This window comes from Sceloporus occidentalis, unplaced genomic scaffold (genome assembly GCF_023333645.1).
Source record: "Sceloporus occidentalis isolate IW3139 unplaced genomic scaffold, rSceOcc1.0.p SCAF_1, whole genome shotgun sequence".
Lineage (NCBI taxonomy): Eukaryota > Metazoa > Chordata > Lepidosauria > Squamata > Phrynosomatidae > Sceloporus > Sceloporus occidentalis.
In genome coordinates this window covers 297400998-297426353 of record NW_028316981.1, presented here as the reverse complement: position 1 = coordinate 297426353, position 25356 = coordinate 297400998, and the positions used below count along the sequence as shown (strand labels likewise).

The 25356-nt window shown below is 40.7% G+C and overlaps 1 protein-coding gene across 2 annotated transcripts; it reads right to left on the bottom strand.

Annotated features, from left to right (window-relative positions):
- Positions 1-2192: 2192 nt before the first annotated feature.
- On the bottom strand, positions 2193-23412 carry C1QTNF3 (C1q and TNF related 3). Of its 2 annotated transcripts, none has more exons than XM_089513340.1 (6): positions 23046-23412; positions 17524-17632; positions 13899-14053; positions 4779-4908; positions 3455-3554; positions 2193-2358 (listed from the first exon to the last, which is right to left on the bottom strand). In XM_089513340.1, exons 1-6 carry the CDS (start codon positions 23358-23360, stop codon positions 2199-2201), a joined length of 969 nt encoding a protein of 322 aa, XP_089369466.1. In that variant the 5' UTR covers positions 23361-23412; the 3' UTR covers positions 2193-2198. The 2 variants fall into 2 exon arrangements, with proteins under 2 accessions (XP_089369466.1, XP_089369475.1); XM_089513349.1 differs by having other exon boundaries at positions 23262-23412.
- Between the last annotated feature and the right edge of the window lie 1944 nt (positions 23413-25356).

Below are 25356 nucleotides of genomic sequence, written 5' to 3'. Positions count from 1 at the left end.
GCCCTTATGCTGCCAGTGTGCTCAGCCACAAAACCCAGCAAGCAGGAAATGTGCATGGCAAACATGCTTCATGGAAAGAGGTTTTCCAGCTGAAGAGCAGATCTATAGGTATGCATAGCTGAGCATTCATATGAAAGAATACACAAGATAGCAAGATAAGAGAGAATACCATTCTCCAGTGAGAATACCAGTGAGGACACTGGTCATTCATTGTTTTCGTAAAACCAGGGGATAAGAGTGCATGGAATGTAAAAGTAATTATTATGGACAGAATTGGGTAGAAGATTTTCTGTGCTGGTTGTATCTTCTTCCATGCCTGACTAATGCAATAGGCAGTAAGATCCAGGCTTTAATAATATTTTCCTGTTATTTTTCATAGAGACTATTTTTTTTATTATTTTTTTACAAACAAGTATGGTGGAGCCAAATTAAAGAACCTGGAAATATGTTTATTGAAATATACAATCAGGCAATTTTAAAAAAATTAGATGAAAGTGCAGGGCATAGACTCCTCCCACCAAGAAAGCCAGCATGATGTAGTGGTTTGAGCACTGGACTATGACTCTGGAAAGTAGGGTTTGAATCCCTACTCAGCCAAAGAAAACCACTGGGTTATTTTGACAAAGTCACACTCTCTCACCCTCAGAGAAAGGCAAAACAAACCCCTCTGAAAAACTTTTGCCAATAAAACCCTGTGATAGGTTCCTCTTAGCTCTGCCATCAGTCAGAAATGATGTGAAGGCACACAACAACCCACAACAACAACCCAGAAAGTACGTTTCCCAAATTCTGGCCATTTCTCATAGTATGGTATGTCTGAAAACACCTTCTGTTCCTGCTGCTAGCAGCAAAATAATGTAATTATATATTGATTGAAGTCATTTTTTTTTCTTTTTCTCTTAGGTTGCAGTGGAAATCTTCCCTCCTGCCACCCCTTCAGTCTTTCTCCAAAGTTCTTTATGTCTTTCTGTGTATGAAACTCAAAGTCTTTCTAATTTCGCTTCTGCTACTAGAATATTATGAAAAGTCCAACAAAAGCTAAATCTGTAGACTTTCTTAGTTGAATTTTGTGTGTGCAGTATTATCCATGACGCTTATCCAAAAAGACCTTTAATTAATTAAGGTTCAGTTTACAAAACAGAATCATAACAACAAATGCAAAAAGATTTCATATCGCTGAGGACTAGAGTCAGAAATAATATTAACAGGAATTAACAATATTGCTTCTATGGTTTTTTTAAAGCATGCCAAAATTTTCCTATTATATTTAAAACATTAAGCTCTTATCTGATACAACTTAAACAAGCCTACAGTTTAAAAATGACATACACTTATAACCACAATGCTATGAAGTCTGGGGTTTTATTTTGACTAGTTTATGCCTAGAAAGTAGTGTGTCCTCCTCTTGGCAAATGGCAGAAGGACTGGGGAAGTGGTGGTTGCTGTACCACAGACTTTTTCAGTACCAATGTAGGATTAATCTTCCCAGTTCAACTTAATGTAGTTGTAGAGTACATTAGTAGGAACTAAAAGACTTTATCATTTATTATTAGAGTAAACTGAAGCTTCATACTCAGGTTAGCAATACATTTAACAATTATTGGGCTTACCTAAAGAGCCATAGTATATTTATAATGAGCAAGTGCAAAGGAAAAATCTGACAGTTAAAAGACTGGTCCTAGATAGGCTTGCTTCAGTTAAGCAAGGCTTATTTATTTGCAGAAGTAGCTTCCATCAGCACATTCTTGTGTTGAATCGAATGCTGAATGACTGCAAGATTGGGTGTGCATCTGTTTTGTTCTTTTTAAAGAATGAACATTCTCCAGAGTATATATGAAGCTCCCGACATGATTTTATCCAGCAGTTGCAGTGAACCTGTTTCTGCAAGAAATCTTTATGAACAAAACAATTTATATGCTGGGACAAATAGACTATAACCATCATACTCTTAGCTTTTCTGGAAAAGAATCTTAGTAAAACTATTCAAGAACTCTGCTCAGGAATTATGAAGACTAGATCAAGATAAGGTGATTCAAAGTGATATATACATTCAGGCCTCACTTGTTTTATCATACTCCACAGACCCCCATAGTACTGGTATCTGTAAAGGACCTGCAGTTTTAGTTTATTACCATGTTGTCCCAAAAACAGGAGTAAAAAAAAACAAAACCCAGCAATATCTACTCTAAAGTGTTTATCTATTTGGCTTCAAAAAGAAGAAATCCTGCAAAGGTGGAAAAGCGCTGGTGATCTCCATGTAGTGCCCCATTACCCATCCGCAGCCAAACTTCATCTCCCTTGGCAAGTTTGAGTACTGCACTGTTGCTTGACGAGTCTGTTTTTCCTTTTGATTCATAGCTAAGAATAAAGAATTGACAAAAATCAACTTTCTGTTTCTAATTTCAGTTTTAAACTGAACAAATAGTTCCCAATGAAAAATATCCTAATGAAACAATGAGGAGGTTATGGGGAAAGTAGTGAATCGGAGAAAAAACACCCTTCAATATTTTAAAGTTGAAAACTGGGACTCGTGTGATCAAACAACCTCAGAGTGTGGTCAAGATGGGGAAAGTTATTAACCAAGAAGTGCATGCAATGTAGGAGAGGCTGCAGCAGTTTGTTTTTGCCTGAGACCACTGGGAATGGCAATATTCCACCAGTCTCCATCCTGCTGAGCAGAAACTACTTTTGCACTTTGAACTCAGTTTTCAGCAATGGAATTAAGGTGAAGATAAAGTGGGGAAATGGGAGGGGAGAGAAACTAGGCTATTTTTAAAGCAGATGGAAAAATGGAACAACAGAGGAGCAATTGGGATATAGTTCAAAGATATAGGAAAGGTTAAGCACCCATTTTCTCTGCCTGTTCTCACTTACAGATCACTCTTCCCAGATACATTTAGGTTTGCAACATGGAAACACGAGGTTGGGGTTTTGGCAGAATAAACTCACTAGCAATGGATAGTTCCAGTGTCAGTCAACCACATTTAAAGATAATGTATGTATCCATGCCTGCCTTCAAATCGCCAGTCAATTTAGGGCAACCTTATTAATTTCATAGGTGGTTTTGCCAGTTCCTTCCTCTGAAATATAACCTATAGCATCTGGTATTCTTTGGTGGTCTTCCATCCAAGTACTAACCAGAGCTGACCCTGCTTAACTTCAAGGATCAGATAGGATCTAGTACCTTTGTGGTATGTTGGCCTTAAAGATAATGTTTTACACTAAATTAGACTGTTGTTCCATTTATCACACTCCTCTACAGTATATTCTGGTTAACAGCCAGACTCCTCACATCACTTGTCACCTGATTCGTTTCTTAAACCTGCAATGATAGGGATTGAACCAAGGTCTGTTTGCTGCGATGTACATGCCCTGCCACTGAGGTATAGTCTCTTTCCAAACTTTATTTTTATTTTTGTAAATGTAAAAGGTTCACCCATGTCAGTCAACACACCTGTATAAGCTGAAAACTGTATTGCCGTTGTGCATTAAGTAAACATACACTTCTTCCACATCCTCATGCTTCATCATATTGAAAGTGAAGAAATACACTCCTGAAAAAGGAACATTCGGCTGATTAAATTGTGCCAAAAGGTTACTGAGATAGGACAATTCTAGTTAAAATCTATGTAAGCCTCCCTTCAGTTTGCAGCCTGAATCACAATTGCAAAAGGGCTTACCAAGAAACATTTCATTAACAAATTCATGAACCTATCCTACAATTTTATAAGAACTTCTGAGAATTCCTCTTTATGGCCTCAGGGAGGAAAAACCGATAAAGAGGCCCTCTGGCTCATATCTGAGATGAAACATGATGCCAGTCCAAGACTCTGAGCAGGAAGAAGCCAGCCCAAAAAGCCAGGTTGTGAGGCAAAGACTTTTTCCAGAGCTTGGAAATAATGTGTTACAAGGAACAGTTACCTGTAATGCATTACTTTTGTAGTGGTGGAGACAGGCAGTGATATTTTTTTAAAGTAATGTAAGAATTGGCAATATTTCTTCTCCCCGCCTCTTTTAGTGCAAAGAATAATGCTGCTTTTGGCAAATCTTTTTGCTCGGGAGTGGGGGGCGGGAATTTGGTCATTTTTGTATTTTGATTTTTTTTAAGGCATCTTCAAAGCAATTTACTAGTTGCATTCTATTATTTTAATCACAAATAATGGCAAGAAATTAATTCTTAAAAGTTAACAAACAGCTACTTTGTAAAAGTTGGGAGTGTATCTGCACTACACAGTTGTATCCATTTTGTACCACTTTAACTGCCATGTCTCCAGCCTACAAAATCCTGGGATTTACAGTTTGCTGAGACACTTAGAATTTTCTTCTAGAGAAGCCTTGTCCAGCGGTCCTCATTGGTGCTCTATGGATCTGGGGCTTCACCTTCCAGAATCCCTAAGCATTGATCAAGCTGACTGGGGAGTCTGGATGTTGAAAACCAAAATACATGGAAGACCAAAGTTTTTGATCCATTGCTGTCATTTACTCTCCTCTACTACAATTCCCAAGGTACTCCAAGAAGAGCAGCTTTGAGAATGAAATCAGTTTTAATGCTGTAATTTAGACAGGCAGTCAGGGATAGGTACCTAAATTGTATTTCAGGGGAGTAGACAAGAGCCCTCTAGTAGATTTTCTAGCAAACTACAAGCCTAGTATCCCTTAAGATGACACTGAAACAGGTATGAAACTGTTTATCTGTGTAATGCAGATATTCCTTCATTTTCCAAGCTAATGGCTTTGTTTTGTTTTCTATGCACAACTGTGTTTTTCTTTGTACTTACCATTCACTGGCGCTCCAAATCGGCCAGTCATTACATCAAAAAAATTGCCCACATTGGTTTCCACGCTGCTGAAGATTATTCCACTGTTCTGGTTACTGAAGTGTGTTGCCATTGAAGCCATGAATGCAACCTATAAAAATACAGTTCATGATTAGACAGCAGGAAGTAGCAAGTTGGAAAATGACAAATTACTAGACATATTTGGAACTGTTCATTCCATACAGGCTTCCTCTCCAGTATGTTCTGAGGTATGTTTGCTTTAATTTCCTATCGATGTACTTTTAGGATATGGGCCAGCTCTCAGCAGACTCCAGTGACATAAGACTCATTGATTTACATATGGACAGAGACCTCTTCATGTACAGAAAGAAAATATATAGATGCACATTGGAAGGATAAACATCTCTGTCGGAGGTTGCACTTCAACACAAGGACCACTGTAATGACTGGCTCCTTACAGAAATCTTCACATCAATAAATACCATTTAAGCCACTGAATAGTTCAGAGGAAATTAGGGCCTGTTACAGACTGCCAAAATAAAGCTGCTTCGGGTCTCTTTGGAGGTATGCTGTTTAAATGATGCATGCATCAGAAGAATCCGGAAGCTGAACCAAAGCTGTTCTCCAGTGCTTAGGAATGTAGTGTGGCTTTGGCGCCACTTCCGGACTCTTAGGACCCATGCATCATTTAAAATAGCATACCTCCAACAAGGCCCAAAGCAGCTTTATTTTGGCAGTCTGTAACAGGCCAATGTTTTCTCAGCCTCCATTATGCTACAGAAAACTGGATGAAGAAATGGGACTTATTTTATGCTTCAGCATTCTCCTTTCCAAAAAAGGTCTCTGTCTTAAGCCTTTGGAACTATGTGCAAAATTATAACAACATTATAACATTATAAGGCCATTATAAGAAAGCTGCATTCCTATGCACACTTATTTACTTCCTAAGAATGTGGGATTTACTTCCCATGAATAGGATTGAGCTAGCTTTGGGATGGGGCTTCATTGCATAAGACATTGCACATGGGTTTGCAGAATTCAGCTTTTGTGGGCACACTTTTAAAAATATTTTTAGTGTGGAACAGACACATAATCCTTGACACTAGTGACTCACCTCACATTATTTTTACTTAATTTAATAAGATTTAGCAGCATCCCCTACTCACTGGTTTGTACCTCTGCATTCAGGCTTACACTGTTTGGTAAATCTTTAAGATAATTCTGTAAGGCTCATTCTGGGGAAGCTAGAAAAACATTATGTTGATGTGTCTAATGCTTTAGCTATGGTTATTAAGCAAAAATACACCTCTGAAATAAATTTAATTGAACTGCTATATTTAACCTGGATAAGGGAAATCAAGAAGTAAAACCTTCGAAATTCTTGTCTAAGTGTAGAAAGTCTTAGCAAACACTGTTCATTATACTTCTCAAATAAAAGGGCCTGTTTTCATCTCCTTTTACAGTGTGCCTACCATATATTCTCAATTCTTTAACCAAACTACCTCTAGCACGCTGCAAAAGTGTGAAATGGAATGAAAACAAGGCACGTATGTGTCACATTATCACATAAATAACTTTCAAAAATGTTTAGTCTATACAATAAGCATAGAGGGCAACCTTTCCTATTCTTTTTTTTTTTTTTGGGGGGGGGAATAACTGCAGCCTAATTCCATGTATGGTTATCTGGAATATAAATCCTAAATTGAATACATTTCCACCTTTCTGGTTACATTTAGTCATAGTAAAGCATAAATATCTGTTTAAACAACTCTGTTTAAAAGCCTTGTAGTTTAGTCATCATTCCCCAGATAGGGGAAACCTAATTTAGCATACAAATTCAAAAGTGCTCTTTCAGTGTTTAAATGTAGCAGTTCTACCAGCATAGCATCAGATTTTTCACCATTTCTTTTTCGTAGATCAAGTACAGAGGGTTTGGAAATGTACTAGTTAACATAAAAGTTTAACGCCCTTTCACAAGCATTTTACTTTGTTCTTATCAATAAAACATCCATAGTATTCAAATTGGTTCCTTTCTCCAGTTCAGTCAACTTACAGACTTTTAATTCTGCCCATCCATGCATCACATACTAACAAGTTTTTGTTCTTCGGTATATCTTATTAATCTATCATAAATGAACAATCATACTGATTCCAGAAAGGGCCATTATGTGGATTTGGGCCAGGAGTATCACTGACGAAGGTTAATAATACTTTAATGTGGCTAGAATAACATGCACTATTTCAGGTTTTCTAGAAAGTTGCTTGAAGTGGCGCAACTAGAATACTCCACAGGAGATGACAGTCACTCACAGATTCTTAAATTTAAATCAAAACTCCTATACTTGGCATATTATTATCTTCTTCTTTTACCAAGGCTCTGTTTCAATGTCTTTTGTCAAGTCCTGGCTGGGTACTGAGTTTACTAAAAGTGAAGATTATTCCTGTGAAAGAGTCAAGTGCTAGTTATATAGACTGCTTAGTGCTATAATATGGTATGCAAATGTCTGAATATTATTTGTTCAGGTTCTTCCACCTAGTATGTCCTGGTATAGTACTAGGGTTGCCAGTTTAGAATCATCCCAGATCCTGAGATTTATGGGCCAAAACCTGAGACCTAAGGAAGACCCCTGTTGATAGCTCTGAGCATTATGCATTAAGTACCAACCACAGTTGCCACAGCGTATCATTCAAACAGAAAGGAGGGAGTGGAGGAGAGAACATATTTTCCTGTTTGGAAATTAAGATAGAAGTCTTTACTAAAGTCTGGCCTTTTGACTAATCAAGGTGAAATGAGGGGACTATCCTTCTCACTTCCTTAGGGAGATAGGATAAGGAACATTTAAGCTAGGCTATTTGCTTCCAGACAGAAAGTGGATGCAGAGCAGAGTGGAGGTTGAATCTTGGCACCACAACTTGGAGGGAAGGCAGAAGCTAAGACAATGTGTAGACTTCCCTGGAGAATGTTTGGAAGTTTCAGCAACAAATCAATGAATTGTTGTGAATGAGGGCAAAGTGCTGCTCTGAGCTGAGCTGGAGATTCACACACAGGCCTTTCCTTTAGCTTGGTGCTGATCCCCGAAAACTGGAGAATTTATGCCCTTGTATTCCACTTGGAGATGACACACAAAAACTGTAGACTCAGGGCCAGACCCTGAGATCTGGCAACCCTATATAGTGGTCTCAGACAACTAGGGGGAAAGAACCTTTAAAATATATTATAATAGTACCGGGCCTACTTGGTGGTAACTACACATTATTTAGATCCTGCGTGAAGAGGAAGACAATACTTTGGAATGTTGTAATAATAATAATAATAATAATAATAATAATAATAATAATAATAATTTTTATTTGTATACCATTTTTCCCAGGATCAAAACGGTTTACAGACTATAAAACTATTAAAAATATCTCATAAAAATAGATAAAAACAAATAAAACAATTATACAAATACAATCATTCATAGGGTAAGGCAGAGAATCGATGGCATCAAGAGCACTCAACTTCATTCCTCGGGGAGGAAGACTTGGCAAAAAAGAAAGGTTTTAAGCCTCTTTTTAAATGTTTCTAGGGGGGTCATGAGACGGAGCTCCTCGGGGAGACTGTTCCAAATCTGCGGGGCCGCCACTGAAAAAGCCGTCTGGGATGTGGAGACATATTTGGAAGATGGAATCTCCAACAGATTCTTCCCGGATGTTCTGAGTGTGTGGGGCGGATTATATGGGGAGATGCGGTCCCTCAAGTAACTCGGGCCCAAGCCATGTAGGGCTTTATAGGTAATAACCAACACCTTGTATTGCGCTCGGAAGCAAATGGGCAGCCAGTGAAGATTTTTCAGAATAGGTGTTATGGGGTCAAACGTGGATGCGCCGGTGACCAGTCTGGCTGCCATGTTTTGTACTAACTGAAGCTTCCGGGCTTGGTACAAGGGTTGCCCCATGTAGAGCGCATTACAGAAATCTAAACGAGAGGTTACCAGAGTGTGTACCACAGTTTCAAGGTCCCTTTGGCCCAGGTAGGGTCACAGCTGGCGTATCAACCAAAGCTGATAGCAAGCACTTCTGACCGTCGCATTTACTTGAGAAGTCAATTGCAGGGACGAGTCCAGAAGTACTCCTAGACTGCGAACTTCGTCCTTCAGGGGAAGTGTGACCCCATTCAGGACAGGTGGATAAATTTCCTTCCCCGGGCCTGGGGGACCTAGCACCAGTACTTCCATTTTCTCTGGATTCAAACTGAGTTTGTTTTCCCTCATCCAGCCCATTACCGACTCCAGGCAGGCATTTCAGAGGAGAGACGCCATCCTTAGACACTGCAGCAGTCGGAGGCACAGAGAAGCATATTTGGGTGTCATCAGCGTACTGATAACACCGCGCCCTGTGTCTCCGGATGATCTCTCACAGCGGTTTCATGTAAATGTTAAACAAAGTGGGGGACAAAATAGCTCCCTGAGGGACCCCAGATGTTAGTTCCCTCTTAGAGGAGCAAGTGTCCCCCAACTGCACCATCTGAAATCTTCCCAAGAGGTAGGAACAGAACCACTGGAGCGCAGTGCCCCCGATACCCAACTCCCTCAGGTGTTCCAGAAGGATACCATGGTCAATGGTATCGAAAGCCGCTGAGATGTCCAATAGCACCAACAAGGTCACACTTCCCCTGTCGATGCCCAGACGGAGATCATCGACTAAGGCGACCATGGCAGTCTCAACTCCAAATCCCGATCTGAAGCCTGTTTGAAATGGGTCCAGATAATAGAGTTCATCCAAGACTGCTTGGAGTTGGAAGGCAACCACCCTCTCGATCACCTTACCTAAAAATGGCAATAATGAGACCAGTCTATAGATATTTCTCACCAGGGGATCCAGGGAGGGTTTTTTGAGCAACGGTTTAACTGTTGCTAAATTTAAACCAGATGGAAATTTACTCTCCCTGAATGATGCATTAATTATGCGTTGCAATAATGATGTTACAGCATCACCACCCTGGGCGGTCAGCCAGGAGGGACCGGGATCAAGAGAGCACATGTAGGATAATATGCTCTCACCACAGCTGCATCTGCACATATCCTTCTCGTGCCACCATTAATTTTTATTAGAAGTTTCCAGGGAGGTAGATGTGTTAGTCTGTGGCATCAAAACCAACAAAGAGTTTTGTGGTACCTTCAAGACTAAGTCCTAAATCAAATTCCTAACCCAAACTAGCATAGACCCATAAGAATATCAGCAGAATGAGAAGTCAGCACATATGTAAACTTCTTTGATTCAACAGACCTACTCTGGGTTAGAAATTGGAGTGAGATCAAACAGATTTAATTTGCCATAAGCTTGCATGGATAGCACATACTCATGCATCTGGTGAAGTGAGCTAGTATTCATGAAAGGTGAGGTCATTAAAACTTGTTAGTCTCTAAAGTGACATAAGACTCTTTGTTGTTTGCACATTGTTTGGAATGTCACAGTGAAAGTTTTCTCATCACCTCATCAGGTAGTCCAGAAATATTTCATTTTGCTACAAAGAGGGACAGGAAGCAATGGGGCAGGAAGATAGTAGCATTGCTAATTTCAGCAGGGATTTTTAAAAGAGAATAACAATTATTGTTATCACATTGATGGTTAAATATGGTGAAACTGAGAAGGCTGCCATCAGTTCTGAGTAGATTTGTAAAAATGGGAATGCTTATTAATGTCATCAAGCTTCTGTGGACTTACTGCAAGGGTAGAGGGAAATTTTTCCAGGTTCACTGAAGGATTTGTTTTGCTTTTGTTTTTCAGTGTCAAAATAATGACCACGGCAATGTATGGGCAGGTGCTACTGAGACATCTATGGAGGACTTGAGCAATAGACCTCTCCAAGGAGTTCACCATGTACTTTTCTGCCTCAAGGGATTCAGTAGTACTGTAGTTAATTCAGAGCTGACAGAATTCAGCAATTGCAGCACTAGATGTTAGTAAACAACGTGGTAAATCAATACTTGAAACAATTTGGATGGCGTTGGGAAAAATATGGCACCACAAGTTTGATATGAATGGTTGGATTCTGACAATAAATCAACAAGCAAAGATTGTGTATATCAGAAACAATGGTTAAAGGGAACATGCTCAGTCTTTTGTTTGTGAAATGAAAGAAACAATAAAGATGTCTACTGCTTTCATTCTCCTAGAAAATTTAGAATAATTTTTGTCTACTCTGATGGTAGACTAAGTAACACAATGAAGACTGCATGATTCTCGCTAAAAAAAAGGTTCCAGTGTCTTTTGGTCCCCAAATGAAGCTTCATTCACTGAGTCTCATCACCTTTCTTTCTTATCTGTCTCTTCCCTTTCCTTCTGTGAGAAAAAAAGAACCTTGTTGGAAAACACTGCATCAGAGAAGAGAATATATAATGCACCCAATCCAAAAATGAGCAGGGGAACTATTGGAGGTTCAGAAAGGTACAACAATGCTTTGCAGAATAGTGCATGTGCCTACAGGGGGCTGTAATGATAAAGAAGTTAGCAAGGGCCTTCAGGGAGTTTCTCTCTTGTCTACTCTATTTCCTCTTTGCACATTCCATGCATGAAAACCAGGATACATGTAGCCAAGCAACATCAGAGTTTGCTTAAAATGGCAAGTGTTATTAAGAGAGAACGCACAAACTAGGTGAGGCTGCAGCAGTTTACTAAAGCCTGAGTATATTGGAAAGGGCAGGATTCTGGTTCCTCCTCTCCTCTCTCTTCTGCTGAGTTAACTGACTGCAAAAATGCTTTTGCAATTTGAACTCAGTTTGGAGCTATTGGAGTAAGCAGTAGACAAAGGGGGAAAGTGGGAGAAGGAGGACATTTTAAAAGCAGGTGACAAAGTGGAATTGCAGATGATTAATTGGAACTGTCTCTGCCTATTAAGTAGCTTGGTGCCTGCTTCCTCCAATGAAGACAGTTCCATCAGCTACAAGTAGGGATGCCATAACCCGGCGGCCCCCGTGACAATCACGCTTTTGGGGGGTCCCTAACGGTCCCGGCCCGGTTTGGGGGCCCCCCATGCCTTGTTCCCGGTTCGGGGTCTGCTCCTCCTGCGGCCATAGCCGCTGCTGCTAATACGGCTGGCTGCAACGCCAACCCACCTCCTCCTCCTCCTCTTCTTGGTGGGCTGGGCAGTGCCAACCCACCTCCTCCTCCGGCTCCGCCTTCCTCCTCCTCCTCGGCGGCAGAAGCGCCGCCGCCACCGCGTCAGGGCTTGTCCACCCACGCGCGCGCGTGCACGGGGCTCCAAAACAGGAGCTCGTCCCTTGCTTTGGCCAGCCAGCCATTGGCCAGCTGGCCAAAGAGGACGGGCTCCTCGGCGCGCGCCACTCAGGCCTCAGCAGGGGCCAGCGGCAGTGCGCGCGCCTGCCCTGCTTCCTTCTGTGTGCGCGCGCGCGCCTGCCCCGCTTCCCTCCGCGCGCGCGCGCCAACCAGCCTAAGCAGGAGGAGGAGGAAGGAGCCGGAGGAAGGGTGCCTGAAGGCCAGGGCAGAATTGGGCCAGAGGAGGAGGAGGAGGAGGAGGAGGAAAGCTGAGTCAGTGGCCATTAGGTCTGCCTTGGTATTTTGGGGTTTTTAAATTATTTTTAAAAATATAAAATACTTATTTATTTAATTTTATTGATTTTTATTATTGCTTTTTATTTTTTTATTTCTTTAATTTTTATTATTGCTTGTTTTTGTTTTATTTTATTAATTTTTATTATTGCTTGTTTTTTATTTTATTACATTAATTTTTATTATGAAATATATACACCCCTGCCTTGTTTTTTATTTTTTCCCCATTATTTTTTATTATTAAATATATGCAAGTGCATTTTCTGTGTATTTATGGCACTTTGAATGCTAACAAGTCTGCCTTTCCTGGACAATTATAGTGATGATGATGATGATGATGGTGATATTGATATCAACAAGCCTCTGAGGCACGGCCAATGTAACTTGCTGTGATTTTTACAAGCTCATGCCCAGTGAAGAAAAACCACAGTCCCTTGCCCAAGTACACACTTCTGAGAAGTACAGTTGAACCCGAGGGCAAGTACATTTCTGCCATCTGTCTAGGAATAATGTCAAAATGTCCTCCATTTTGATCATGCCTAAATAACATGCATTTATATTAACATTTTTAAAAAACTCTCAATTTTTTGCGCGTCCTCCATTTTTATAAAAATGTGTCCTACATTTGAAAATGTTGCCCTACATTTGTCCCGGTTTGGAGCTCCTGACTTATGGCAACCCTAGCTACAAACTTTGCAGTTTTTCTTTCCCTTGCAGGGAATAAAATTGAAAGGGAAATCCTATCTTTTATTGGACTCTTTCACAGAGTGAAAAGTGATGGGAGCATAGCGGGATGCTCCTGTCACTATCTCGCAATTGCTTGAAGATTATCAAGCAACATCGTGCGACATTGCCAAAATCACATCATTATTCCACAAATAAAGAGCTATTTTAGCACTGCTTTTATTTATTTATTTATTTATTTATTTATTTATTTATTTATTTAGGTATTGATATCCCGCCCTTCAGACCTAATGGCTCTCAGGGCGGCTTACAATTATTTTTAATCAGACAGTTCCCTGCCCTCAGGCTTACAATCTAAAAGACACGAAACAAAAGGAGAAGGGAATGGTGGAGGGAAAGGGGATGAGGTCCAGTGGTTCTTCACTCACTCTGACGCCTGGACCAAGGCAAATGGATTGGAGGGGGGGCTCTTCCTTCTTCCAGGCTAGCCCTGATGGAGCTGGACTTGCCTGGCGAACTCCCTCTCAGGCCAGCAGATGGCAGTTATGGAGAGTGGAGTCTCCTTCCTCTCAGGCCGGTGGATGGCAGTTATGGAGGGCGGAGTCTTTTCATTCATTGAATCCATTAGATTTACCTATGAATTGACTCACCACTCTACAGTTGATTGAATGGGTCTATTCTAGTTGAGGCTAACAAACAAAATGTCAATCTAGATCTCACAAACTTCATGTTTTCCTGCAGCTGGTCTAGAGAATAGGACGGCCCACATGACAATGGAATTAGACTGCATTCTCACTTTTGAATTTATAGGCATATTTAATAATTATATTATGGCTCCTTGATTGAGGGGCCCTCCCTGTTAAAAAATGATGAGGCTTTTACCTGAAGTTCTGGTGGGATGCCAGGATAACCCTTCTCTCCTTTGGGTCCATGATGGCCCCGCTCTCCTCTGGGTCCCAAGTCTCCCTTGTCTCCTTTGTCACCTTTTGCACCTTCCGTACCTGGTGCTCCATTATTTCCATTGTTTCCATGGTTTCCTTAAAACAATCAAGGAACGAGTTGATCATCGAAGTCAGGTTTAAAGGGACAGCCCCATCCAGCTTCATCTTCCATGGTCTACAATTTCTAATTCTCCTCCGATCACACTAATTTATAATAGGGCTCACATATAATTTTCAATTGTAATATTGGATTCCAGGAGATGAGGATTCCAATCCCTGCTTAACTGTGAAAACTCACTGGGTGACCTTGGATAAATCACACTCTGTCAGCCTTTGAGGAAAACAATGACAAAACCTCCTCTGGATAAATATTTCCAAGAAAACCTCACGACAGGGTTGGCATAAGGCTCCCCAACATTATGCTAAGACACTGCCATTCTCCTTGCAGGCCCCAGTTATGACCTGTGATGTTGGAAGGGGATGCCTGGCCACTTGGGTTGGGTCAGGTGCCCCATTTCTGCCCTTATAGGCTATGGCAGGGACCTGCAAGGAGAAACAGTTGGCAGTGATGATGGTGGCTTCATAGTGTGATGGCAGGCAGGTGTCTGAACAAACCCTCATCACCACACTGGACCAGGTAAGTGCTGGGTGATGGTGGAATGGGCTAGACTTGCAAGCAGAATATGATGGGATTGGGCCATTGTATCCTGCCCATGCATTTGCACTCCATATTTTGCCCCATAATTTCTACAAGGACTGGAGAATTACTATTTAAAAAATGAAAACTTGGAATCCAGACCAAGTGATGGTCTAAGGGGCTCGACAGACTGGCCATTAAGACTAGCCTGGAGGTGGAGTCGAGGCATAGCATCCATATAATGTATGCCCTAACTCCGCCACTAGGCCAGTGTGATGTTGTGCTCTGCTCCACACAGTGTGCAATGTCATGGAGCTCCTCTGGCACTGCGTCTCCACGACACAGCGCCAAAGGAGCATGGAAAAGCTGTGCACCGGCTGCTTTTTGCAGCCCCTTTTTTGCACCACGGAAACAAGAAACCAGGGCCACAGCATGTGGTTGCCATGGCCCTGATCCAGTGCTGATAGAGGTGGCTGCAGGCTGCCCCTTGGGGCAATCTGTACAGCCCCTAAATGAGCACTGGATGACATGCCTAAAATATGGGGGAACCTCTCTATCAAGGGGGTATGGCAATCCTAGTGAAGGCCACAAAAATATTCATGAAGGGCTGTATGTGATTTTACTTTTCCTACCAGTTTTTTAGGGTCTTTGGGAAAGGGAATATAAGACAACAAGTAAAACTGATTGGCCTAAGGGGCGGCCTGCAGCCGGCTCTATCTGCGCCAGATCAAGGCCATGGCAACAGCACGCTGGGGCCCTGATCTCTCTTTTCCGCAGTGCAAAAAGGAGCCGTAAAAAGTGGCTCCTTTTTTGTGCCCCGGAAAAGGCACCATAGCCACCGGCGCACAGCTTTTCCGCGTTCCTTTGGCACAGCGTCATGTAGACGCACTGAAAGAGGAACGCCATGACACAGTGTGCCATGTGGAGTGGCGCATGGCATCACACCAGCCTGAGGGCACAGTCGCGGTGTGTCATGTGGATGCCATGCCCCGACTCTGCCCCCAAGCCGGCCTTAACGGCCAGTCTGTCAAGCCCCTCAGTATCAAAGAAAAAATTCCCACATAGGCCACCTGCTAATGGCCTCACAAGAAATAAAACTGTTTTCACTACCAAATATAAAACAATTATCATGGTAATTATCCTTACATGGCTATGGTTGAATTCCCTTGCTTCTAATCTGGAAGTATTCCAAACCTTCAGAATTATGCTCTATAAAGTTCATGAGGCCTCAGCCAGTGTTGCAGACTGAATTATCACACCATAGTTAATTTCATTTTTGCACTTGTCCCAAGTTCTCATACCTCCATAGAGGTCTGTGAAAGGATGGTTTGGTTCTGAAATCCAGATTTGTTTTCAACTGCATTGCTATGTTCAGGAAATAAGTGGGATACTACAAGTGCTGGAATACAATTATCCACTAATCCACGTCTGAAGAAACTGCTAATGCATTGTGATTAATGTAGTTGTGACTTCATTAAATTATTCCTAACAAACCTGAACCAGGTTGTTAGTCTTTACATTGAGATGCATACTGAATATGTGTAGAGTTGATCCATCAAACTAGAAACAGATTTAATTCAGCTGCATATTTTGGAAAGTAGGTAATTGCCTGAAAAAAATCACACCATATTTCTAAATTAAGAGGTCAAATTGAACAAATCATTTTCAGTCATTTTTAAAATAACATTTTTATAGACTAATGTTACTATGTGTTAGGCTAGGAATACTCAGAGGCAGTTTTCCATTGCCTTCCTCTAAATATAACCTACAGCATCTTTTATTCCTTGGAAGTATCATATCCAAGTACTAATCAGTCCTGGCCCTGCTTAGCTTCCAAGATCAAATGGGAACTGGTGGACCACAGTACTATACCATTTTTTCTTTAGTTGCCTAATCCCTCATAATTTCAGATACTTTCAGATACAGACAGACACCCACACAATGCATGACAGGTCTTAATGGTCATTGCTGTGCTGATGACTAAAATCTTATACCATACTTTAAAAGAAGCCTTTTATAGAATGAAAGGTTTGGTGGTTATTCCAGTAATAAACTGTATTCATCACCTAGGACTTTTGCCAAAACAACCATACTATTTGTACATTTTTGCCACCCAAAGCTGCTTATGAAAGCACTTTATACAGCTATGTCATCCTTTTTATTACTGGAAAAAGTTATTATTAGAATAGTGACAAAAAGCTAAAGAAAATCTACTGAGCTGTATGGACAGGGCCTTCAAATCACTGTTTCTTCCAGCGGCTCACAGGGGAATAGAAAGAGAAGAACAATTAAATAACCAAGAAAGGACTTGGTTGCTACTTAAATGATGTGTCTTAAAGAGTACAGCCACACTGTAGAAACAATGCAGTTTGACACCACTTTAACTGCCATGATTCCATCCTATACAATCTTGGAGTTTGTAGTTTTGTTAGGCACAGCATTCTTTGGCAAAGACCTTATAAAACTACAAATCCCAGGATTCCATATGTTTCATCCACTTCAAAGTGGTGAGAAATGGCATTATTTCTACAGTGTAGATGCACCCTAAACCAGAAGTATCAGGACCAGAAATGCATACCTGTTAGCATGAAGACATGGCATACTAGAAAGCTTTGACCCAGCAAGTACTTGGTGTAGGAGTTATGAATCAAAGGCATGGAAAAGGGGAAAAGGCAGAATTAGAGGCACCATGGTTCTCAGTCTTCAAGTTGTTATGGCCACTTATGGCAGCATTGTAAGAGTCTGGGAAGGCCAGACACTGGAAAAATTACAGTTTATAGGAGCCATGCAAGCAAGGTTTTCAGTGGTTGGAAGAGACTTTCCAAAGTAGCCAACTATCATTTGCCCTAAATAGGATGGCCTGAGGGTCCAGGCCATTTCATACCCTGAAATATTAATTATACAGTGAAATTATTATTATTATTTTTACCTGGCATTCCAGCAGGGCCTGGAGGACCTGGAGGACCTTGATAACCCCGAAGTCCAAAATCTCCCCGGCAGCCACATTCAGGTGGGATTTGAGGTCCACTTTGTGTAGTCTGTAATCACAGAATTCAAAAGAAGCATGAGTAAGAAATTAATATATGGCATAAATCTCTGCATTTATATTGTCATATTCATGGTATTCTGTTGTGCCAAATGGCAAGACGATAGTTTTGTTTTTCTAGAACCTAGTTCTCTGGTTTGCTAGCTGATAATGAATAATAGGGCCTTTTGTTGATGGCACCATGAAGCATATTTTCTTCATTTCTGCACCAAATTAAAACATGGCTTTTTATGAAACCCTTTGAACTCAAATGGCTGTGCCCAGTTTATGCACAAACAAGGTTTAAACACAAAAATTTCTGCTGAATCACTGCCCGGGTCCATCCCGGGTGCAGCCCGGGTCCTGTAAGCCACTTCGGCGGCCATTTTTAGAAGTCGGAAGTGATTCGGCAGTGATTTCTGTGTGATAATACCCAGCTTCCTCCCAAATTAGCACTGGATTTGGGAAAGGTAAGATGGGGTTTAAACCCCATGCAATAGAGTCCCTATTCTATGTTTGCTACCTGCCCAGTCTATGCAGCCCCACCGTAAAAAGTTGTAATGTCACAAATAAAAGATTACTTAATCGTGTGAGTTGATTAGTCAATGAACTGAGCAATTAGATTTCCATCAACTTACATATATATAACCAATATTTTTGAAGAATGAATGAATATTTGTGAAGAATTAACAATTTTTAGACGAAACCTACTATGAATGTTTTTTTTTTAATAATTTCATTCTCATTGTGTGCCTTCAAATCATTCCCAATTTATGGCGACCCTAAGGCAAACCTATCTTGGGGTTTTCTCGGCAAGAATTGCTCAGAGGCAGTTTGCCATTGCCTTCCCTGGAGGCTGAGAGCATGTGACTTGCCCAAGGTCACCCAGTGGGTTTTGTGGCCAAGCTGGGAATCAAACCCTGGTTTCCAGAGTTGTAGTCTAATGCTCAAACCACTACACCATGCTGGTTCTCAATTACTTGTGTTAAAAATTGATTTGTGTTAAATACAGAGGACCTTGGAGTTGGGAATGCAAGGCAAGCCACATGGAACACACTTCTATCTTCCAACAGAAGAAAATAGCACTGGACAACTACTACTGTCACCTCCGCATCATCCTTCATCTGTTTCTTGAGTGATCCATTTGATTCTGCCCCATCTTGGGGCCAACCTTTCCCTCTGAAACTGGCTCCAACACTAAGAGAGTTGGAAGAGACCTCAAGGGCCATCCCGTCCAAGGGCCATCCCATTCTACCAGACAGGAACACATAATGAAAGCATCCCCGACCGATGGCCATCCAACCTCTGTTTTAAAACTCCAAAGAAGGAGACTCTACCACTCTCTGAGGCAGCCTATTCCACTGTTGTACAGCTCTCACTGTCAGAAAGTTCTTCCTAATTTTGAGGTGGAATTTCTTTTCCCATAGTTTGAATCCGTTGCTCCGGATCCTATTCTGTGGAGCTTTTCGCATGAAGAACGAAAGTGGAAGTTCAGCCAGATAGTAGCTGTTCAGCACCGCTTATCGTATGACGCTAGGCACATAGAAAGGCACTACTATCTGGATTAACTTCTGCTTTTTTTCTTCATGGGATAAATTCCCAAGACTGGTACAGGACAATGAAGCCTACTGTGTATCCCACCTAGAGTAGCTACAGATTTAGTAGGTCCCATCTAATTGGGAATACCAATAGTTCATTGTACATAAACTATGGCCGAGCTCTTTCATGGCACACATACCTATGATGTCATAGCTATGCTTCATCTCCCAGTCTGAGCCCTAAGCCCACTTCAAAAGTGAGGCACCTATACTGAGCGAAGGAGTTCTGTGAAACTGTTCAGCATACATTTGGCTCCTTCCTACCAGCACCTGGACACATCATCCTCCAGTGCCTCCATGCCAGGCCACAGGAGTCATGCATTCAATAAGTCTGCTTCACTTTTAAGGTGTGTTTAACCAACATTTTGAATTTGTTTACAGTTAGTTTGGCACAGTGCATGATAATCATGTGGCTGCTGAACACCACAAGTGCATTTAAATTGGCACTTTTCTCAACAAAATATATGACAAAAGCATCTGATAGAAAACGAGAAACTTGCTAAGGGCCTCCTCAACCATGGCACCCAATTGTGGCATATCCTCTTCTTGGAGGGCCAGTTGGCACCAACACTGGTTTAATTTAGGCACTACATAAAAATATGGCTATTTATTAACATCCTTGGGCCTTGGTGATGTAACTCAAAATGCTAATGTGCATGGTTTTAAACTACTTTTAACCTTTTAAACCTATTTCAACTTGTTAATTGCATTTAAAATGGCCAGAATCCTGTTGGGCAATTGTGAACACATATCCGACAGTTCCACATTCACAGTTGCTATCTGTTCACAATCCTCACACAGCTCCTAGTTTAAGGACTACGTAGAGACCATGAAAGTCTCCTAAATCCTCCCTTATCATTAAGCAGCTGTTGCTATCAATGGAGGTCCATTCTGCTATTGATCAGGAAGCAGTTGCCTGATGTTCTCCAGTGCAAGGGTTATTTGTAATGGTTCCTTTTTCTGCCTGTCATGCCGAATGTGAGGCAGCTGCTTCTCGATTGCCAGGAGAACTGACTAGCGGTAAGTGGGATGTAGGGTGCTGTTGTTGTTGTCTGTATCCAAGGTGACCCTAAGACAAACCTATCATAGAGTTTTCTTGGCAAGATTTGTTCAGAGGTGGAGATTTGCCATTGTCTTCCCTTGAGGCTGAGAGCATATGACTTGCCCAAGTGGCCAGTGGCTTTCATGGCCGATCAGGGAATCAAACCCATAGACCAACTCTTAAGCCACTACACCATTCTGGGGGGTGCTACATAGTACACAATGGCTGTGTAGAATTCCAGCATATGATTTTAGTTCATTTAAGTTATTTTATTTGATTTTAATTATTTTAACTGGTTTGCATTGATTGCACTTGTATGCTGCCCAGACATCTATAACAAAAATGCCTCTCATCCTCAGAACATGGCCAAGGCAAATCCCCTCTGAACAAATCTTGTCAAGAAATCCTCAAAGTAGGGTCACTTCAGGGTCACCATATGAAAGAAATGAGTTGAAGGCACACAACAACAACAACTCAGTACATATCAAAGTTTTTGCAACTCTGTAGTAGCTGACATCAAGCAGATGAAAGAAGCTTATAATTTCTTTTTTAGGGCACAATTTTAATTTAAAATTTTTTAAAACAATACTAGGATATCTGAAATGATATACAGTTGTCCCTCCTTATTTGTGTGCTTGGGATCTGTGTTCTTGATTACTGATGGATGGCAAGTGGGGAAGGAACAAAATGGTGCTTGTGCCCATGGCACCCATGCAAGACCGCGCACAGTCGTGTGCAGTCATTGAAATTAATGGGACCCCAGTATCAGCCATTTTTGTGATTCAGGGGGGGGCGGGGGGAGTCCAGAACAGATCCCCTGCAAAGTGGAAGGGATGAATGTATTTTAATTTCTACCACAGGATGATATTATTATTATCTATTTAATCACTATTGTTGATTTTTTATTTTGTTAAACTCTGTTTTTACACCTAAATGTTCTCTCATTTAAGGATTTTTAAAACTGAAAAGCAGATTACAATATATACTCATATACAAGTTGACCTCATGTATAAGTCGAAGGAAGGTTTCAGGGTCAAAATCCTGGATTTTGATATGATCCATGGATAATAGCAAGTACATTTCTATATTGCTTATCAGTGCCTTTAAGCACTCCCTAAGTGGTTTACAAAGTGTAAACTAAATTGCCCCCAACAATCTGGGTACTCCCTTTAGCAACCTATGGAAGGATGCAAGCCTGAGTCAAGCTTGAGCTCTTTTGCTGGTACTGAACTCGCAATCTTATGATTTGTGAGTGAGTGGCTCCAGTACAGGCATTTGAGGGGGTAATTTTTGAGAACGCTTGAGAAGCATTCCCAGAAATCTCTCCCTGAGGAACACATCCAGAACAGGATGGGGATGCTTGGCGGCGGCGGCAGTGTTCTCACTGAGCAGTAAAATGCGTTTCCCACCACCTCCCGTCCCCAGAACGTTCTGTTTTGGGATGCTACAGGCCCGTTCCAGGGCCAATGCGATAAAGTTCTTAGAGTCAATTTCAGGGCATAAATTTCTCAACTTATAGTCAAGTACAATTTTTCTAATTAATTAATCGTTTGGAGACATAACTAATATCTCAATATGTTTTGTTCATAATTATTTATATTCATCTATTTGTGGATTTAAATTAATTTTAGACACATTAATCATATTAGAAGAGCTTCAGGTTTATAATAAAAATGAAACGCAACAGCAAATTCATCAAACTCTAAGCTAATACCAATAGCATCTTGACAAAATGCAGGCTGTGCCTGACATCATCATATTTTTCCCCCCTCCTGCATGATTTTTAACATCTTGTCTGATGAAGAAGCCTGTGGAGCTTCAAAAGCTTGATACATGTATTTTGTGCATTTCCCCTCTATAATGATATCATTGTTTTGTGGATTTTGGATGTTATTGTACTTTGCTATATGGCCAACACGGCTACCCCTGGATTTATAAACCAACTGAGTTAGGGAGAGATTCCTGAGTTTACTCAGTTACAGAACCAATACAGTAAGATCAACAGCATTCATTCCTTTCTACGATCAACAGTCTAACACTATCCCCCCCCCCTTTTTATCACTTACAATGACATTCTATTCAGAAGTAAACCCTGCTAAGTTCAAAGTATATGTGTATATATATTTAAAAACCTGTCTCAATCATATATTGCATATAAAATGCATTTATAAAATTATAAAGGAGAGAAAAACTTGTACATTCCACAGTATTTATATGATCTTTCATCCATATATAACATTTTATTTGACGTACACATCATTATAACTCAAATGTTTGTAGCAGTATTAACAAAATTTGATCCCATTTTACCATAAGGGTAAGATCTATCCAAAACTAAGACAGTCCCATTGACTTTAGTAGTGCTTAAAAGTGCTTAACTTTAGCTGGATTGTGTCTTTTCTCTGCAAATCTAATCATATTTACTACACTGTCAGTCCCATGCACACAATGTGACTTGAACATCAACATGATTTGAATTGAATGCTTATCCTAATGCAATAAATGAGAAAACAAGTATCAAAGCAACTGATTGCATGCAAAAAACAAAAACAAAACCCACCCCAAAACCTACTTCTATAGCAAATGATGCTCTGGTGCTCTGCTATAACAATCTAGTTCCATTTTAGCTTAATTCAACAAAGAAATCAACAAATAACACAGCCACAGTATCAGGGTACAACCGAAACGAACTCCTTTTCTCTGAAGGAGTGCTTGATTGTTTTAAGCAGAAAAACAAACAGTTAATGACTTTCTAAATGTTGTCTTAGAAGATTAATTCAGAGTACCTGGACTCTGTTTGAGGTAGTCTGTGCTACATCATCTACCTCTGGTTTCAAGGCATTGGGGTCAGTAGAAGGGCTATTACCATCATCATCCTCAACCGTCCACTCAACAAGTCGACTTCGCTGTCTCAACAATTCCCTGCTGCTGGAACCTTTGTGGCCAGTCTGATGGCGGCTTTGCAATACTTTGGCCACCGGATTACTAGATCTTCTGCTCACCTCCATGTATTCATCTTGGCACAGGCAAAAGCGAAGAAGCAGAAGCCATGTCAGGAGACTCCAGTTGAGGAAATCCTTGAGTGCCATATCACTGAACATAGTAAGGTCTCTGGAAGTTCAAGTGCCTTTTACCAAGGAAAGATCTGCTGTTGCTGTGATGTGGTCTTTTCAGGCTATTCCCCACAGTTAAACCTGGCAGCAAGACCTGGTTACCACAGCTTTATATGCTGCGTCCAATAAATTATACTATGAAAATGTCAGAGTGGCAGGAACCTTCATCCCAAATCAGTTATGCTTTCTTAAACAACCCAGTCATTATTCACCACATCCCCTACTGCAGGGAAAATTGATTTGTATGCTGGAAATGATCACTGTATTTAATGGACAGCTGTGGTTCCTGTTTGGGGGTGTACTGACAAACATTACTCGTTTTTCCTCTGTCTTTGGCATGTGTTCATTTTAGGGTGAAGAAATGAGATGGAAATGAAGAACATGTGGCAAAAGTTTTATGGTTCTTGATTAGACATGGAAATGCTGGGAATTTAGACTCTGAAAAGATATTTTCTGGACATAATCCTCTTATTTGTTTGCCAGAAATTAGCTTTCTCTCTATGTGTCTGTCTTTCTGGCTCATATACACAAAGAGAAATGAATTTCTCGTTCTAAAAAATAAATGTATTGGCATTTAAGGAGAAAATGCACAAAGGAAGATTTTGACACGTGCTTTTGACTTGAATGTTATTTCTTATTATACTTGCCCACTTTAGAGAAGGCAAATATTTGTATTGTGCATTAACGGCTGAAGAAGGCTGGAAAAACAGACCAAAATCCAGGCTTATAATATGTCCCTGTTCTCAATGAAAAGCCTGAGCTTCCCAGTCAAACATCTCCCCTATAACACTTCTAATTTCTGATATTTTTTGAAAGGCTGTTGCCAAACCAAATTTGATTTTCCTGCCAACTAAAGATAAATGGCCATAAACCCAAGACACATGTTTCTATCTTATAAATAATTGTGCCTCTACAATATCATCTTTTCATTGCAACGTGTAATTCTTTGAACTTACCCACAGTAAAACATCTTTTATAGTAAAAATACAAGCAATGACCTTGTAGATTTCTAAGTTATTTTCGTAAATATAGAAATTTTAGTGGGGCTCTAACATAATTATATGTCACTTCCATGTCATCTGCTGCCTTGATTTCGTCTGGAGCTGAGCAACCAAGAAAATCACTGCCATCACATCCAAATCAAAATGTCCACACATAATACAGAGAGAGTGAGAAACAGAAAGAGAGAGACTGAGAGAGAATCATAGAATAGAATCAAATAATCATAGAGTTGGAAGAGACTTCAAGGGCCATCCAGTCCAACCCCCCTGCCATGCAGGAATACACAATCAAAGTACTCTGACAGATGGCCATCCAGACTCTGTTCAAAAACCTCCAAAGAAGGAGACCCCACCACTCTCTGAGGGTATGTGGTCCACTGTCAAACAGCTGTTACTTTCAGAAATTTCTTCCTAATATTTAGATGGAATCTCTTTTCCAGCTCATTAGTACAATTTAGAGCAATACTACCCTAAAATCATAAACTTAGGGAATAAGCACCAAGATGACTAAATCTGCTGGCGTCAACAAATTTTTCAGAGTGATTAAAAGGAGCCAAGATGACAAGACACTCCAATAGGATGGTGAGTAGGCAATAAAATGACAAATTTCATCTGTAATTGTAAAGTGATGCACTTTTGGGAGGAGGATCCTAACCCCATATACATTCCTGGGGTCTGAGCTGATGATGAGTGACCAGGAAAGAGTACTTGGGGTTGTGGTGGGTTCTGTCTGAAAAGATCAAACTAGTATGTAATGAAAAGGGGACATTCCATAACAGAGATCATTAGGAAAGTAGCTGAAAATGAAATAGCCCAGATCATATTGCTCTTATACAAATCTGTGATGAAATTCCACTTGGAACACTCTGTATGAGGGTTGCTAGATTTAAGACTGGAAGGGATGGCTGTACCTTTAATGTTGATAAAGAGGAAGGAAATTCAGTGGGTATTGCTTGTCATGCAACCAGAGGTGAGGTGCCTAT